The sequence below is a fragment of the Anas acuta genome, chromosome 4, assembly GCF_963932015.1.
Source record: "Anas acuta chromosome 4, bAnaAcu1.1, whole genome shotgun sequence".
Taxonomy (NCBI): domain Eukaryota; kingdom Metazoa; phylum Chordata; class Aves; order Anseriformes; family Anatidae; genus Anas; species Anas acuta.
The window spans coordinates 51690885-51707511 of NC_088982.1; the positions used below are offsets into that span (position 1 = coordinate 51690885).

Genomic DNA, 16627 nt, shown 5'->3' on the forward strand with positions numbered 1-16627 from the left:
TAAAAGCACTAGAGCAGAACTAAAAAACATTTCAAATCATCAAACTAGTCAATTTACTCTGATGTTACTGTTCCACTGCAAAAGATTATAGAAACCCTATCAGGAAGACTTCTTGAAGTGTCACCATTTTACTCTGGAAGGGAGTCTGAAAATTCAGGGGAGATGATGGGAAGTTTCTACAGGAAAACCTGAGCAGAATATGATGGAAGTGAGACCAGTGCAGTCTCACCTACATACTCTGAAAGGGAATTGTCTCTATATGGAAGAATTTTGGAGACAAGGACAAAGGTTCTCTTGAACTGCAAATTCTGTATTAGAGGATAGTGCACAAAACAACTGCCTCTCACTTCCAGTTTACACCCGTGGCTTCCCAAAATCTGAGGTAATAAAATGGAGATACTGGTCCTGCAAATGCAGAGCATCTCTGGTAGGTCCAACAAGCAAAACAGCAGTTAACCCTTCTGACACTACTTTAAGTATCGGGGGTGGGGGGGGGTGGGGAAGGCAGACCAACCTTGGGGTTTTGTGGGTCTTCAAAGGTTAGTACCCTACTTCGTTATAAAATAGTTGTGAATTGCCTTTAGTTTTGATTTGCCTTATTCCCATGCTTTTGCAAATATACTAAATGGTTTTGTCAGACCTGGCTTCTTGTAAAAAGTGAGTGCTACATTATCTTTAACCTACAACTAAATGACATTTACTGTGGTGATCCAGCTGAGATCTTTTTTTATCTTGTATATAAATGACTTTTCTCAGATTTATTTCAGACCTTGATGGGCAACAGAGACTTAAAAAAAAAAAGAAAAGAAAAAGGTTGGAAACATGCCCTTTATAGCACTTAATCTCTCGGCATTAAATGACTTTCAGCACAGGGCTTTCAAAGGCTAGTAAGTTATTTATCTATCTCAACAAATTAAAGTGAAGGTATGAGGTTAGCTGTGGAATCTTTCATTTTTCCATGTGCAAATATCACCAGATGTCTAAATCTAATCTAGATTTTTAAATCTTTATATCAATTTGATTAAAAAAACAAAAACAAAAAAAAAACACTATGAAACAGTGGAAACAGTGCACCTGGTGTTACTGTTACCATCACAAACAGTAACATACCAGGAGAAGGTGCTCTTTAAAAATACTTCCTTCCTCTTTGGTATGTGGTAATGTTCGACTTTCTCAGGCTATTCTGCAAGCTGAAAGCATCGTATGAAAAGTCACCAATACAGGGGCCAGGATGAAAGGGAGAGAGTAGGGGGACATCAGGGAAGATATGCCTCTAACCACATCTCTTACAGCCAACTTTCCTATCTTATGGACAGCAGAAAAGGCCCCTGAACCTGAGCTCTAGAAAGTACATGATTTATTATCAGCTAATAAAGCAAGAACACATTGAAACCTCTGCTTGAGGGGAAAAAAAAATCCAGGAATAAATATTATCTATCAAGTTCAGTATTAAAACTAGATTATTCACTCTGAAGATGATATAAGCAAATACTAGCATAAGAAAAAACTTAATTGCAACTAAAGGTAGTATATATGGGAGAGAAAACCCTGGTTAAAAGGCAAAAGAAAATTTTGAATCCCGTGCAAGTTCTTAGAATCCTAGAATAGAATCCTAGAATGGTTAGGGTTGGAAGGGACCACTAAGGGATGTGGTTCCAAACCTTTCCACCAGACCAAGTTGCTCAAAGCCCCATCCGACCCAGCCTTCAACACTTCCAGGGATGGGACATCCACAGATACTCTGGGCAACCTGTTCCAGTGCCTCGCTACCCTCAGAGTAAAGAATTTCAAAGAGCTATGACTTTTAAAGAGTTTTGTCAATTTTGTGGTAACAGCAGAGGTAATAGCCCAAGAACACTGCAATGCCTGCACAGGGCTTAAGACCTCTGGGAAAAGGCAGCCTCTCAAACATTAAGAATACAACAATAGTCATGTACAACATTTTATTACAAAATTGTTAAAAAAAGTAATACAATGCAATATACTACAAAATATAAGATCAGCTATTAAGCTACCTCCTTTATTTTACTTAGCTAAAAAAGAAACACCTGGCTATCAGTCACTGAATTTCAACAAAACCATTAAATATGCAGAAACATTCCACAACTTTTTCTTCTTTTTTTTTTTTAACCGAACTGTAGCAGCCCCTCGGCATACTACTTACATTAAAAATAGAGGTCTCCCTACAAAGAACCACATTACCTATACACAATTCTGTACAGATTTTTATACTGAAGCTAACAATGAGCTGCACTTGAGTTCACATTCTTAGCAAAATATTGGATTTTGAGCGTAAATCTTTACAGCAGGACATTCATTTACTCCTCATCCTCATCTTCCTCCTCTTCTTCTTCATCTTCTTCTTCCTCCTCCTCCTCTTCAGGCTCTGCTTTCTTCTTAGATCCTGCAGGCCTACCTGGCCCCTTTTTTCCTGCATCACTCTTGCTCTTGGCACGATATGCTGCAATATCCTGCAGGAAAGATGCTGGTTAGTTGCTGGTAGTGTAACTCTGAGGACAATCATGCACTACTACAATAATTTAATACCACCACGTATGTGGAAAAGTGGGATTTCCACCTTGGAACTTTCATTCTTTCACCTTTTGGCCAGAGAACATACATTCGTACAGGCAGTTTTAAGAATTTTATGCTTACAGCGCTTGGGAAGATGACTATGTGCTTTCCCAAGTAGGTGACCTGTTTTTCTGGAAGTAAAGCACCTTATTGCTAAAATCTCTAGATATGTAAAAGTCATGTTCAGGCTCACTGCAAGCATTCCAGAAACCTCCCATGCCACACCCTTTCCATGCATTTTGAAGCCTGACAGAGTTTCATATAAACACTTAGAACTACAAACCATACATGGTTTAGGTGCAAAACAGAAGTCTTACATTTACAGTGACCTATACAATTTTAGCCGCTACTCTATTATCTTCACTGTACCTTTTCATATTTCTCCTTTAGTTTTGCAGCCTTCTGTTCGTATGGTTGTTTATCTTTGGCCGACTGTTCAGACCACATTTCACCTAACTTCTTTGCCGTATCTCCAATAGACAAGCCAGGATGCTCATTTTTGATTTTTGGACGGTGTTCAGAACAGAAGAGGAAGAATGCAGATCTAAAATGTGAGACAGCGATTGGGGTTAGGCAAGTATGAGACAATTAGAATGTATAGGGTTGCGTGTGGTGTGTTTTTTTGGCACAGAACCACTCACGGAGGTCTCTTCGGAGCGTTGGGGTCCTTCTTCTTTCCCTTCTTCTCTCCCTTGGGAGGGACGTAGTTCTTCATCTCCCTGTCATAACGAGCTTTGTCTCCCTTGGCCATTTCCTCGAACTTCCCTTTTTCCTTGCTGGACATGGTCTGCAGACACACGGGGGCGAGAGGGGAGGGAACCCGGCTCAGATCCAGCGCCCCGCTCGCCCCTTCCCGCCCGGAGGGGCAGCGGGCGCAGGGGCCGCGCTCACCTTCCACCGCTCGGAGCACTTGCGCGAGAACTCGGCGAAGTTGACGGACGAGTCCGGGTGCTTCTTCTTGTGCTCCTCGCGGCACGTCTGCACGAAGTAGGCGTACGAGGACATCTTGCCCCGCGGCTTGTTGGGGTCGCCTTTGCCCATGGCGAGGTCGGCGGCGGGTCCCTGCGGGGGGGGGGGGGCGAGGGGCGGATGAGCGAGGGGCGTGGCCGCAGGAGGGGGCGTGGCCACAGGAGGGGGCGTGGTCACCGCTGAGGCCACGCCCCCTCCCCTCGCGCGCCGCCGCCGCCTTCCCGCCCGAGCACGCCCCCGCCGCCCCGCGCGGCGCCCGCGCATGCGCAGCACCACCCGCCGCCCCTCAGCCGCCCTCCCTCGGCTCCCCGCGTGGCGGCCGGGCCCGCGCCGCCGCCCGCTCCCCGCCGCCGCCTCCGGCCGCCCTCCCCGCGGGGCCGGCCCCAGCCGCCCGCCCGGCGGCCGCCCGCCCGCCCGCAGCAGCAGCAGCCCGCTCCCTCCCTCCCTCCCCGTCCCTCCCTCCCCCCCCGCCTCCCTCGCTGCTTCCCCGCAGCCCTCACGGCGGCTCCGCGGGCGGGGGCCGCTCGGGCCTTGCCTGTCTGGGCGGGGCGGGGCGGCTGCGTGGCGCTGCTGGCTGCGCGGCTGGCTGCGGACTGGCTGCCCGGCGGCGCACTTAGAGCCTCTTGTTTTCCGCAGCCCTACCCGCCACAGCAACTTGACCCGCCGCCCCTCGGGGCCCGCCCCCCGCCGCTGCCCATTGGCCGCCGCGCCGGTTCAAACTGCCCTCGGCCCCGCCCCCTCGGGCCGCCCGCGCTCCCCATTGGCTCCCCGCGCCGCCGACGTCAGCGGCCGAGCGGCTGCCGGGTTAGGTGGCGCGCGAGGGGGTCGGCAGCCCGCATACTCGCTGGAACCGGTTGGGGTGAGGAGAGCGGCGGGGGGGCGGGGCCCGGCGCGCCGGGCGGCGATTGGACGAGAGGGACGGTTTAAAAAACCGCGGGGGCGCTCGCCATTGGCCGCCGGCCGCTGCGCGCCTCCTGATTGGGCGGAGCGGGATGCGGCAGCGTGGTTTAAAAATACAAAGGCGGCGGCGGGGCGCACTGCGAGCCGGGGCGCGGCACCGCGCGGGTCGCGATGGGCCGGGGGCTGCCTGGGGCCTCCCCGCCCTGCCGCGCTAGGCCCGGCCCGGCCGTGGGGGGAGCCGCGGGGCGCCAGGGGTGAAGCCTCAGCGCCCGTTCGTTCCCCCAGCTCCCCCCTTGGCGTCCCTTCAGGCGCACCCAGCCCGCGCCGTTTCTCGCGGCTCTGCCCTTCCAGGCGCAGCCCCAGCGCTGGGGGTGCCTCCGCCCGCCGGGGATGTGGCGTCCTCGGGGGAGCTTTAATCGCGTTAAGCTAGTTCGGCGGCGGCGCTGAGAGCCTGGCAAGGAGGGCGGCGAGGAGCCCTGAGCTCCCTGAGGGCGCTGACTCGACGCAGCCACGGGGCCGCTCAGTCCTAAGGCAGTCCTAAGTCCGTTGCAGATCTGCTCGGATCTCGTTGAACGAGAGGCATTTGCCGGGCCCGGCCCCCCCAGCTCGTTTTTCTCCCTGCTGACAAAGGCGTGTTCGCACAGGGCAGCTTGCTCATGTGGTAACAAACGCCTCCTTCAGCCCCTTTCCACGCTGAGCTTTATGTGTTTGCTTAAGCTGCGGCCCTGAGAGGCAGGGTGTAAGCTGGAAGAAATTGCTCAAAACCTTCTTGAGAGAAAGGGAGGTTGGGAGGTGAGCTGACAGCGCTGTGCAGAGTATTTCCTTCGCAGATGTCAAAGCCTGTTAGAGGCCAGTTATCTGATATCAGCTAACTTCTGGGGCTATTCCTTTTGATGGTGTTTTACCTACAAACCAAGCTTACACTTATCTTCTAAAATAAACATTTACACAGGGGATATTCTGTGTTCCGGCGTCAGCTGTTTATTCCTGTAAGCCAGCCCACTGCCTCGCAGTAGTGAATTAATGGTCTCAGGTCTGTAGTACTGAGCTCTGTGGAGGCCGAGTCACTTCCCAAGGAGTGCTTTTAATTCTTGATGTAGCTTTAGAAATGTTTTTACTTCGTGTATTACCTGGAAAGTGCTGTTGTGTTGTTTTTAGCTGACAGATGGTTACTCATTTACTTTGTGGTGAACCACCTGTATGTGACAGTTTCTTGCAGCGTGTTTTCTGGTTAATAAAGTAGTTTTGTAACATAGTAGAACCTTAGAATGCTAATGTGTGCAGAATGAAGCATAATACAGCCATTAGCATGTCTAATTTTAAAAACATTTTTTGTCCACCAGACTTTTCTGTATCATACCATTCGAACAAGAATAAAGTCATACTACCTCCTGCATCTTTTACAGCCACAGAAAAATGTAGATTAACTCCATCAAAATCAGTTTTACTTTTGTTTCCTCACTAATGCGGGTGAAAGAAAAACAAAGTGCTCCACCAGCTTTCAGGAAACAGGTCTCTCAATAGCAGTGCTTCTAAAATAGTGTGTCATGATCTCTGGGAGCTTGTAAGCAAAAAGTAATCACAATGGTTACAGGCACTAGAAATGATTTTTAATAGTTTAAACCAGAGGAGAATATTTTGAATTTTACCCTTGTAAATTGGGTGTTCTATCTCAGCTCTTAAACAAAACAAAAATCTATAGTTTTTTTATTATTCTTTCTTTTAACATCAGTGTAGTAAGTTCATGGAAAAACATTATTTTGGAACGGTTGGTGGAAATTATGGGATATAACTGCAGGGAGACTTCCTCTACCGCATCACTTTTTCTTATCTACCCTAAGAAAACGATTGTGGAAAAGCAGGTAGAGTAAGAAAGCATAATTACTGTTATGGGGGAAAAAATGAGACCTGTCTGCCTTCCAAATGATTTAATCATATGTTTTAAGGATGTTGTTCAAAATTAAGTTCTTCATTCTCTTAAAACAGCCTTTTGCTACGTTCTCTTCTCTGAAAAAGAAAGCTTTTTGTACAACTCAATATAAACTTGGAGGGTTACATCATGCTGTGTCATGCAGCATAGGGCAGCATAAGAAACCAAACAGTTGTAGTATTTAACATCTGTCTGTCCTCCAACAAGGAAGGCAGTATTGAGAATTTTTCATGCTTGAATATGATACTGGAAGCTTTCTACAGCAGTGCTGATGCTGAAAGCCCCACGCAAGCAAGCTGATTTTTAAAAACTTGTCAGTTCCAAAACTGTGTCTTTCTACCAGAATCCTCATACTTGGAAAAGCATTTCTCTGTGCGCCTAGCTCCACAATAAACTGTCACTTTTTTTTTTTTTTTTCTCATTACACCACACTGTTCCTTTACAGACAAAACCACAAATTCTGTCTCAAGAGATTCAGTCACTGTTGCTTTTCTAAAGCAGTGATCTATGCAGTATTGACTTTGGTCAGTCCGTGTGGTTAATTTATTAACCACATGTGGATGACAGTTGTGGGGAAGAAGCACAAACTCCAGGACTTCAGGCTTACTTCTAGTTGAATAATTCAGCTCTGAAATGACTTAAGTTTTATAGCTCCCTGGTTTCAAGCCATTTTGTGTTTCTAATCTATGCCATAATTGCTATTTTGTGTGCTATTGTTGATTTCACTTAATCTTCAATAAGCTGTGTGTGAGGAAAGATAAGCAATGTAGTGACTGGAAACAGGTTACAGAGCTGAGAAACTGGTTTAAAGAAAAGTGTGTTATGAAATGACAAAATGAGCAAAAATGAACAAAAATGAGCAATTAGTGTTAATGCTTTACAACATACCGTATCTCTTGTTTTCTGTGACCAGCGTGTTCAGGTTTCTGAATATATACGGTTCTTATTGTGAACAAAGCAAGTGAATAAAGGAATGAAGACCTCCTATTTGAATCTTAATTAAAACCTCAGTCAACAGATCCGTTGCATTTGGGACAGGTATGGTTCAGATGGGGGAGCTGCAAACTACAGTTGCAAGACCTTAACTCAGACCAAACTTTTATTCTGATCCAAGTCTATTATATGGTGACAACATCAGTTAGTTTTAATTCATTCATTTGGATAAAGTGGCTCCCCAGAGACTCTGCTATTACCTGAATGCCTGTATTGAATATACGATAATGTAGCATTAATGGCAGCGAAATTGAAAAGTAATCGTTCTTGATTAATTGCAGTCTGCAACTGAAATGGTCCCCCTCTTATGGACTTGAGAAATCACTGTTTACCGGATGAATAATGAAAGTGAGTTAAAGCCACTCTCGTTTTTAATGTCACCGAACTTCACTAGTAGCAATGAAAGATATTGAAATAAAAAGTGAATTTAGCTTTAGAGTATCAGCATTTTTTGGTATAGAAAAAAAAAAAAAAAAAAGATTAAAATCCAAGACATGAATAGCATTTCAATAAAGGTCACCACTTTAAAACTCCCTTTTTAATGTGAGTTAAAAAGTGTACAGACAGCAGCTCTGGTTTTGGGCCTATTCAATATGAGGGTCTCATACTAAATAGATGGTAACAGCTGTAGGATTAAAAGTAATATCTAGAACTACCTAAACTACTGCTTAGTGAAGTTCCAAACAAAGCTCAGCTTGCTGTAGTGTTCCACTTATCAGCATTTACTTTCTTTGTACTTTGACAAAAACATATGTAGCAGTGCAGCTGCCCAGAAGTTCTCGGAACTGGAGTTCCTGTCCATATCTTAAAGACTTAGTTTTAAAGTAATGTGTTAGAGCTTTTCCCCTTTTTTCAGTTGTATAACATGGACATGATATCTATTTTACAAAAATGAAATTATTTACTGTCTAAACATTAGTTTTATTGTACATGCTATTGTAAAGCCTGCATAACCAGTTAAGCAGCTAGTAGGCAAACAGAGGCCTTGTTACACCAGGCTGTTTTAGTCTGAGTTCAGTAACTTGTTTTGACTTTGTGCTGTGTACCAAATATTTAAAACAAAGACAGCCTATATTAGACACTACCAGGGACAGCTGCAGAGCAGAGAGTGAAACTGAAGTGGTCATATGATAGGAAATAAACACAACAAATCTCTCTTGGTGCTAATGCAGATAATATTAGGAACACCAGCTGTTCCTGGTCACAATAATTGTTATACTGAACTGAACTTTTTCAGTCGTAATTTTATTCTAAATTTCATTTCCTTTCTTATTTACAAACTAATACTCATGTGACGCTTTTCTCCTGTAGATCATAATAGACCTTCTATTTCACTATATTGTTAATCCCTTGTTACAGATACGAGAAGAAAATAGTCATTTGCCCTTGTTCATCCATTAGATGGTTTCACAGGCAGTGCAGAGGGACTTTAAAATGTGATTAGTTGTAACTTACACTACTGAATTGGCTTAAATGGGTAAAAAAGAAAAAACAAGTTCCCTCTGCCTCCACCCCCAGAACTCTTCCAGCCTTCATAAACACCAGTACTTTATCTGAAATGTATACGAGACTTACTCTTAAGTAAAATGTAATTATTATACAAATGCTGCATTATTTAGAAACTGGAGGACGTAGTTCTAGGATGTTTTTCCTTCTATACGGTAAGACAACGGGTCGGATTATGCCTGTCTGTGAAGGTGTGACATCCAGAAAACTGTTTTGAAGAATTGTAATCACAGTCCAGCTCTTGAATAGCATAAGTAGTTGTGTGAGGCTAGCCACTGGTGCTTGTTGCTGCCAAAATGAAGCATGTGGCAACTGATGATGATTTGCAATTGTTGAAAATCCTACAGAATGAATCAGAGTGTTTTGTTTATACCTTTTCCATTTTCTGGGACTATTTTTTTCTGCAGTCATGAGGGCTAGAAACTTGAAAGCAAACCGAACCTGACAGCAAAAGCTTTTTCCTGTGTAACTGCTATTCTTAAATCTTTTAGGAAAGAAAAAGAAAATGGTAAGTTGACAACACTGCGTACCACAGGCCACAAGAGAAAGGGAGAATCTGTATCCTCTCTCCCATGGCCAAAGGGAAGTAGATTTGTCTGCAAACAGCTTGATACCTAAGAACTGTAATACTCATATGCATGGATGTTGTGTCCAGGTAGTAGATGAACTTAAATGTCTCACGTTTTGGTCACACAAAGTACATGCTGGTATGAAAGTCACACCAGGTTTCATTTTTGACCCAGGGAGTGCAGCTGTGAGTCCATCTTCATGAATTAACTTATTAGTTCAGGACAAAAATACTCTGTTAAAGGGAGTCTCCCAATGGGATTTTACTTACCGTGTTTTTCCTTTGTATTTCAGAGAAGTAAAAGCACAAGCAAATGAAGATAACTTTTGGATGAAACCACAGTGAAAGATGTGTTGCAGGAACACACGTCGTTGACATCTGGCTTGGGGAAATAAAGTAGTCTGAAGTAAAGCCTCCCAAGTGTATGTGAGTTTCACTCTCCAAATATATTCTTACTGTGCTGTTGCTAATGTAGACGTTGCCATGGTAAAATCATTTTCTCTTCTCTGTTATTGCTGGCAAATAGTGCTGTCTTGGGTCATGGAAATGATCACAGGATACACAGGTAATCTGTTGAAAAAAATAAATAAAAATACCTAGGAAAATTTGAAATTGTTGATTCAATGATTAGTCTCATTTTTAGTTATGGATCCTGTGTGATTTTCCATCAGCTGATGACATAAAATTACCATTTCTCTAGAAGACCCCTTTGTATACCCTGCACTGTACCATTATGTTAAGTGTGTTACGATAACAGGAAAGGATATTTCAGAGCTTTTGTGCTACTAGAAAATGCATCTGCCTATAATAACAGTCAAAACCTAAAGCTTCTACTCAACAGACCAACTCCTGTGGAAAAAGTATTAGGGATGTTCTGTAATATATCCTTGGTTCTGTGATTAATCCTCATTATTTAGTGCGTGAGGCTAATTAGAAACCCTCTGTAATTACTGGCAGGACTAAAGCCCTACTACAAACAAAAAAAAGAAAGACGGAAGTGCAGTTATGCATTTGAAAAAAATAAATAAGATTTCAAATGCTGTTCTTTGACACTGAACAACTTCTTATTCAGTGCCATTGAGAAACTAAATTGCAACTTGAACCATGCCTCCCTCTTTTTTTTTTTAATTAAAGGAACAATCCTTAAAATCTGTAAACTCAACTTCAGTGTAAACCTTTGAAATAATCCATTTTGATGCAAGGCTTATTACTGCTGGATCAAACATGCTGCAGTTCATTGGCTTGATTTGTGCAATTTTTGTTGCTGTGTTTTATATTAATAATTAGCATTTATTTTTCAAAATTATTGTAATGTGTACAAATATTAAAAGCATACAATCCCCATTCACTTTTTCCAGCAGTTAAAAAAAAAAAAAAGAAAAAAGAAAAGTACTTTATAACTTTTCTGACATAAATTATGATGAGAACATCTAAAATTTTGTCCCACTCACTTGTGGAGAGAGTTAAGGATCTTATAGTGCCTGTGGATAGCTGTAATAGCGAAATCAGGTCTCATCATTTGTGTTTATAATGTTAATAAACATTAACAACCAAACACTTAGATGATAGAAAGCCATAATATCTGTTTAAGCATGATAATGTTAAAACTAAAGGGTGGGAGTCTATTTTTCTTTGTGTTTTTGCTTTAGAGTATGTCCTTGACCTGATTACAAACTTATCTTTACAACTGTAAAGATTGGAAGCTTTATCAGTACGAAAGCTGAGAAGCTGAGACTCTAACATTATCTTCCAAGAGAACTGAGATTTTGAGAGCATTAAAGATGAAGCAGGAAAAGCACAATCTGGTGATTTCTAAGGAAGAAGTGATGCTTTTGATCAACCGCTATATACTGAACGATCGATGACAGTAAGTACTATAGAAAGGTGGGAAACACGGTACCCTGTGTGCTTTGCAACTGCAATAATAAATTCTGCTCCTTGGTCATGTTTTGTGAAAAATTCTGTAAAATGTTGCATCAGATCTTTTCCTCATAATATTTCCCAGTTAAGGATTTGTTTTCAAGCAACGTTAGCTAAAAACAAGTCTCATTCAAAACAGTCATTGCACTTCAGTTTGTTGGAGTGTCAGCCTGTATCTCTGACACAGAATGAGCTCTGCAGGAAGTCAGAGAAACAATTAAACCCCAAAGCCACATGTAATTTTGCTCATTTTATTTCATAAAAGTATCTATTACTAGCACCAGACTCTATTTTTTACTGGCTTGAGACCAAATAATTATCCTCTAAAGAATTTCTAATCCATGCATTGTAGATTTAGGTGGATGAAGTGTTCACCTGCTCTCCAGGGGCACTTCGTGGCTGCTGTTAACTTCAGCAAGAGTGAAGTCAGACCTAGAGATGCTTATAACTGTACTGCAAAGATGAGGATACTGCAACAGGCTACAGGGCCATGAATGTTTCCCATTTTCCTTTCTGTAAAAAGAGCCCATATCAGAAGAGGTATAAAGGAGCAGATGGTGTAAAGGAGCCTTGTAGTTTCTAGGAACCTATTAAAAAAATACAAAAATTGTGTAATGTGCATTATTCAAAACAAAAAGGGATTAAAGAACATGTCAAACACATGTTCTTTATGTAACTGAGAAATTGTTTCACAGAATGTAAGATGGTAGCTAAGAGTACTGAGTGCTCTTTTCTGTAGTATCAAGAGCGCTGACTCAGCTTTTAATTTCTTTTCAAGGGATTAAAAATAACTCTTACAATACACAAGTGTTGATCTATTATTCATAGCTGAATTTTTTGTTGCATTACTAAACAAAATCTCTAGAGGTGATACTTTTTTTGTTGTATTACATTTCAGAGAAGCACTAATGCTCTTTTTGTTAGACTTTTATTTCTCACTGCGTGATTACAAGCAGTCATAATATGAAACAAAATGTTAATCAAAGTAGCCAGGATGGATAACTGAGCAGTGACACAGTGACTCTGACACAGGTGAATGTGCACTTTTAACTTTGCTGAATGGGGGCTTGTGAGAAGAACGATTATTGAAACCTAATACATACCTCAGCACAAAGCTGAGTAGGCTCTGTGTTTTGCTTGTGTGCAGCTGAAGTATCTTCTTTAAGCTGCATCTACATATACTTTACAAACAAAAAGTACGTAACGTACTTCATTATTTCAGTCCTCCCAGCAAATAATTCCTGGCATGTATATTCAACAAAGAACATCTTATTTTTCCGTGCTGACACATATATTTTTGCACGTGAAAACAAAGCCTTTTAATAGAAGGTCCTCTGATGCCCAACTAATGTCTATTGCAAATGTGAGTTGGTACAAACAGTTAAGGGGCATGTATTACAAATCTTTAAAGCCTTTACAGTACACGGGCTTATCAGTTTTAATCCCGTAACACCTAGATTATTCTTAAAATACAACATTTATTTTTGGACCCTATTTACTACTTTAAGTCTAATAAAAGCACACATTACATAAACTCTTATACACCCTTAATTTCCATTTTACAAAGTAGAATGCTTAAAAAGGAACATTGGCTTCCACTGGCTTACGCCAAGACCTGGAAATACCAGTTTTGCACCAATTTAGCTCTCTTGGCTAAAGGTATGATTTTCTCTCTTACCATCTCACTTGATTCTCATACGATAAACTCTGTGTGCTAATGCAGATTTTGTTATACAATTAAGTATCCAAACAAAGTTACAGCATAACCAGTGTAAAACATGAAGTAAAGAAATAGTTTGTAAGTAAATCCAGTGTTCCTGTGTTTTAGGCTCTACGCTTACATGGAGCTGAACAATGAATGGGAGGCAGAGCGACAGGCAATAGCACAGTTAGTGGGTGCTGGAGTGGGAGAGGAAAAATCAGAAAATCAAAAATCTGAGAAAGAAGAGCACAACAAAAAGGATGCAACTCATTTCTGTTAAGGAATGACAGATTTAGTTGCTGTTCTATACAAAATTTACAGCAACAAATAGAATTCAATCTCTAATAAAGCAGTTAAAACACAAACTTTCAACTATTTCCATGATCTCTGATGCACAGCCAGTGGACTCCCGTCGAGCTGGTTGTTCTTTCATCAAAAACATCAGGGGACGTGGTAGAATTTGCAGAATATTTAAAGCACTTTACAAGGATCTATTTTGAATTGAAGCAGTTAACAGTCCACAACAAAACATACATGTGATGTGAAGAACTAATGCTAATCACTTTCTGTATTACTCTATTTGCTATCAGGATAACTTGAGGTGCAGCACACAAGTGTACTAGACTACACTGAGACTTGAGGTGAATGGCACCTAATGGGGAAGGGAGTAGTCATCCCCAGTGAACCTTATCATGTGAAGGTGTATATACAGTTACAAAACACATTTCCTTTCCAAGATTACTAATAATACGTTTACAATGTGCTTGTAATATGTCCAAGGTGATGTGGCCAATTATCGTTCTGCCCTCTCAAATTACAAAACACATCAGTCAGAAGCTGGCAGGAGCTGGGACATGTGGCATCTCAAACAGGCATAAGCTGCTCAGCTCATACCTGGACCTCCTTAGAGCTAGGACCAGTCCCCAAGTCCCGCTGAGTTCAGAGCCTGTGAGCTACGAATTTGGGCACCCTTCTCAAGATGCAGCAGCTCCTGTTCCTTCTCTGTACTGCTTATGTGTCAGCCACATTTTGCTTTAGGCATCCATGACGGGCATAGATTCAGCCCATAAATGCTGGTAGAATCTCATACTGAGAGTTGCAGCTTTGGAACTGCCACTGTCTTTTAACTGTTTCAATTTTTGAGGTTTTACTCTTATCAGCATATTGTTGCAATACTGCGTGTCTTGATATTTATTTAAAATTTCTCACTATACATGCTCTAGTTAAGTCTGAATACTTCTACTAAACACTACTAGAGCTTAATGTTCAAAAATCATAACTTTGGACAATATACAATCTAGCAGAATCCCTCTGCAACAACTTTTATTATTATTATTATGGTTGATATTATTTATTTCACAATGCCCAAGCTTTTTGCATTTTTTGATCCTACATATGATACAAGATTAAAAGGGATGGGATATCTCTAAGCAGACATTCATATGGAAGGAGAAGGTCCTTCCCTGTTCCTGCATCAGTCACACAGTCCTACCCTTCCGTTGGATCTTCCTCTGTGCTGGGACACGATCATGCAACTGAACAGTCAAGCAGATCGGGGTTAAACTTAACTGATATTCTTTTGCTGGTCTAGCTGTAACCCAATCTAGTTTGCTGTGGAGCCTTCTAAATGCTTTTACAGGCACAAAGAAGGACAGGGCACAGGTGTGAAAAAGAGCAGCTTACAGCAGAAGCAGAACTGTGTTTCTCAGCCCCACTACAGTCTTATCACGATCTAATCATGAAACTATGATACTACTCTATTGAAATTCAGCTTATAAATTAACATATTGGCGAGCATGGCTGAGTAACAATCAGGCTTTTAGTTGCTCACAAACTATACAAGCAGGATCAGACAAATGTGTGCATGATCCTTGTTTTACCAAATCATAGCGTATGTAGATTGATGTATTTTATGCTCCCTGTAAGGTCAAAACCATCTGAAGAAATTAAATGAATCTCAAAAGAGACAGTGTCAGATTCTAGAAATTGCTATTCATGACCCAGATTTCCTCTGAAAAATTCCTGGAACTCACCCTTGGCCCAGTTTTCCCAGCATGTGCTTCCTATGTCCTTCTTTAGGTACATCCTCCCACTTTTTTTTTTTTCCCTTTTCTTTGTTTTGTTTTAATGTTAACATCATTACGATGTTTGAAATGGTCAAATCACAAGAACCCTTACAAGTGAGTTAAGCGTCTGTTCTCTGAGATTATACAGTGGCAGAATGCGGAATTAAACCCAGATGCTTCGTTTAGTCTTCAGCCTGGTTGATAACAAAAGAGGGTTTGATATTTTTTCCAACCCTTATCCAATTCCTCCCTGTAATCACTGAAACATGCCTTTTGTGTAACTGTTGCCTGTTACTTTAAACTCAGCCTAACTTCAGTTACTGTATCCTTCATTCAATTACAACTGTTGGGAGCGTCAGCGGGACCTGCCCTTACTCTCTAATACCGAGTTATGTAATCAGATTAAAAAACCATCTGCAGCACAAACTGAAACTGTGGTATAATCATGTTCCCTGGCTCGCGCAGAACTTTGGCTTACACCGGATCTGTGTCTTCTCAAATCATTCGCTGACCTCCCCGCTACTCTTCTGCTCCTTTCTGCACGCTGAGAACGCGCCGTAACTGATAGGGCCGCGTGTTTCCGCGATTAAGTCACCGCGCCCCGCGTACGGCCGGCCCCGCTGCCGCTTCGGGGATCTCAGGGAATGCCCGCCGCGGCTGCAAAGCACAGCGGAGCCTCGCTGGCCGGTGCGTGCGCTTTGAATGGAAGCAGGTCAAAGTTGGCCGCCTCTGTCACCGCGCTGCCAACAGCTGAACTGTTAAATGGCCTCGCGTCAGCGCCCCTCGTGCGGTTTGGTGAAATCTGGAAAGCAAAAACACTTTTGTCACTGTTTGCAGCGTTGAGCTAGCGTTGTGCAGGGCAAGGTTCAGCGTTACTGAGAGCGCTACAGGAACCTGAGGTGTTTTTGGTTGTCAGAGCCGCCTTTATTCACAGAGGGACCATTTCACCGCCCGGGCTCGCAACTTGCCCCGCGCTGCCTTTGTCCTCGCAGCCCCGCGCTGCGGGACCACGCGTGCCGCAGGGCAGCCCTAACAAAGGCCTCCTCGCTCCGCGCCGCCCGGGCACCCAACGCGAGCCTCCGGGGGAGAGAAACCGAGCCGGGAGCAGCGCCGGGGGGCGCCGCCATCCCCCGCTCCTCGCTCCTCACTCCCCGCCTCCGGCCCCCCGCGGCCTGCAACCGCCGCCCGCTTTTCAAATCCCAACGGCCGCGCGGCCGGGGAGGAGCGCCCGGCAGCAGCGGGGGAAGGGAGCGCGGCCTTTTAAGAGCGGGGCCGAGCCGCCGCCGCCGCCCCAGCACGGCGGGCCCGGCCTCCCGGCGGCGGGCGGAGAGGAGGGGGACGCCCGGGGGAGAGAGGGCGGGCCGCGGCCAGCGCGCTCGGCGCCTCGGCAAAATGGCCGGCCCCCGTCCCGCCGCGGGGCACGCCGGGACTTGTAGTTCCCCCGTCCGTGGCCGCGCGGCGGGGGCTGCGGGCGGCGGGACTGCGTTTCCCGTGGCGCC

At 43.7% G+C, this 16627-nt stretch overlaps 1 protein-coding gene and 2 long non-coding RNA genes across 4 annotated transcripts; 1 reads left to right on the forward strand and 2 right to left on the reverse strand.

Annotated features, from left to right (window-relative positions):
* Nucleotides 1–1929: 1929 nt before the first annotated feature.
* On the reverse strand, nt 1930–3680 carry HMGB2 (high mobility group box 2). The gene is made up of 4 exons (XM_068681232.1): nt 3466–3680; nt 3216–3361; nt 2944–3118; nt 1930–2471 (listed from the first exon to the last, which is right to left on the reverse strand). The coding sequence occupies exons 1-4, from the start codon at nt 3613–3615 to the stop codon at nt 2319–2321; spliced, it is 624 nt and encodes a 207-aa protein (XP_068537333.1). The 5' UTR covers nt 3616–3680; the 3' UTR covers nt 1930–2318.
* Nucleotides 3681–4985: 1305 nt separating this feature from the next.
* On the reverse strand, nt 4986–16506 carry LOC137856175 (uncharacterized). Its single transcript, XR_011096252.1, has 4 exons — nt 16023–16506; nt 15641–15930; nt 5906–10010; nt 4986–5096 (listed from the first exon to the last, which is right to left on the reverse strand). It is a non-coding gene; the product is annotated as an uncharacterized lncRNA (long non-coding RNA).
* LOC137856176 (uncharacterized) lies at nt 7274–11381 on the forward strand. Of its 2 annotated transcripts, none has more exons than XR_011096254.1 (2): nt 7274–7411; nt 9734–11381. It is a non-coding gene; the product is annotated as an uncharacterized lncRNA (long non-coding RNA). The 2 variants fall into 2 exon arrangements; XR_011096253.1 differs by lacking the exon at nt 7274–7411 and adding an exon at nt 7584–7714.
* Nucleotides 16507–16627: the final 121 nt, after the last annotated feature.

Excerpts from the sequence above, each read along its gene's own strand:
- HMGB2 (XM_068681232.1), bottom strand. The coding sequence starts at position 3,615 with ATGGGCAAAGGCGACCCCAACAAGCCGCGGGGCAAGATGTCCTCGTAC. Across the intron at positions 3,362-3,465 it reads AGTGCTCCGAGCGGTGGAAG|ACCATGTCCAGCAAGGAAAA; the intron begins GTGAGCGCGGCC and ends GTGTGTCTGCAG. Across the intron at positions 2,472-2,943 it reads TAAAGGAGAAATATGAAAAG|GATATTGCAGCATATCGTGC; the intron begins GTACAGTGAAGA and ends TCTTTCCTGCAG.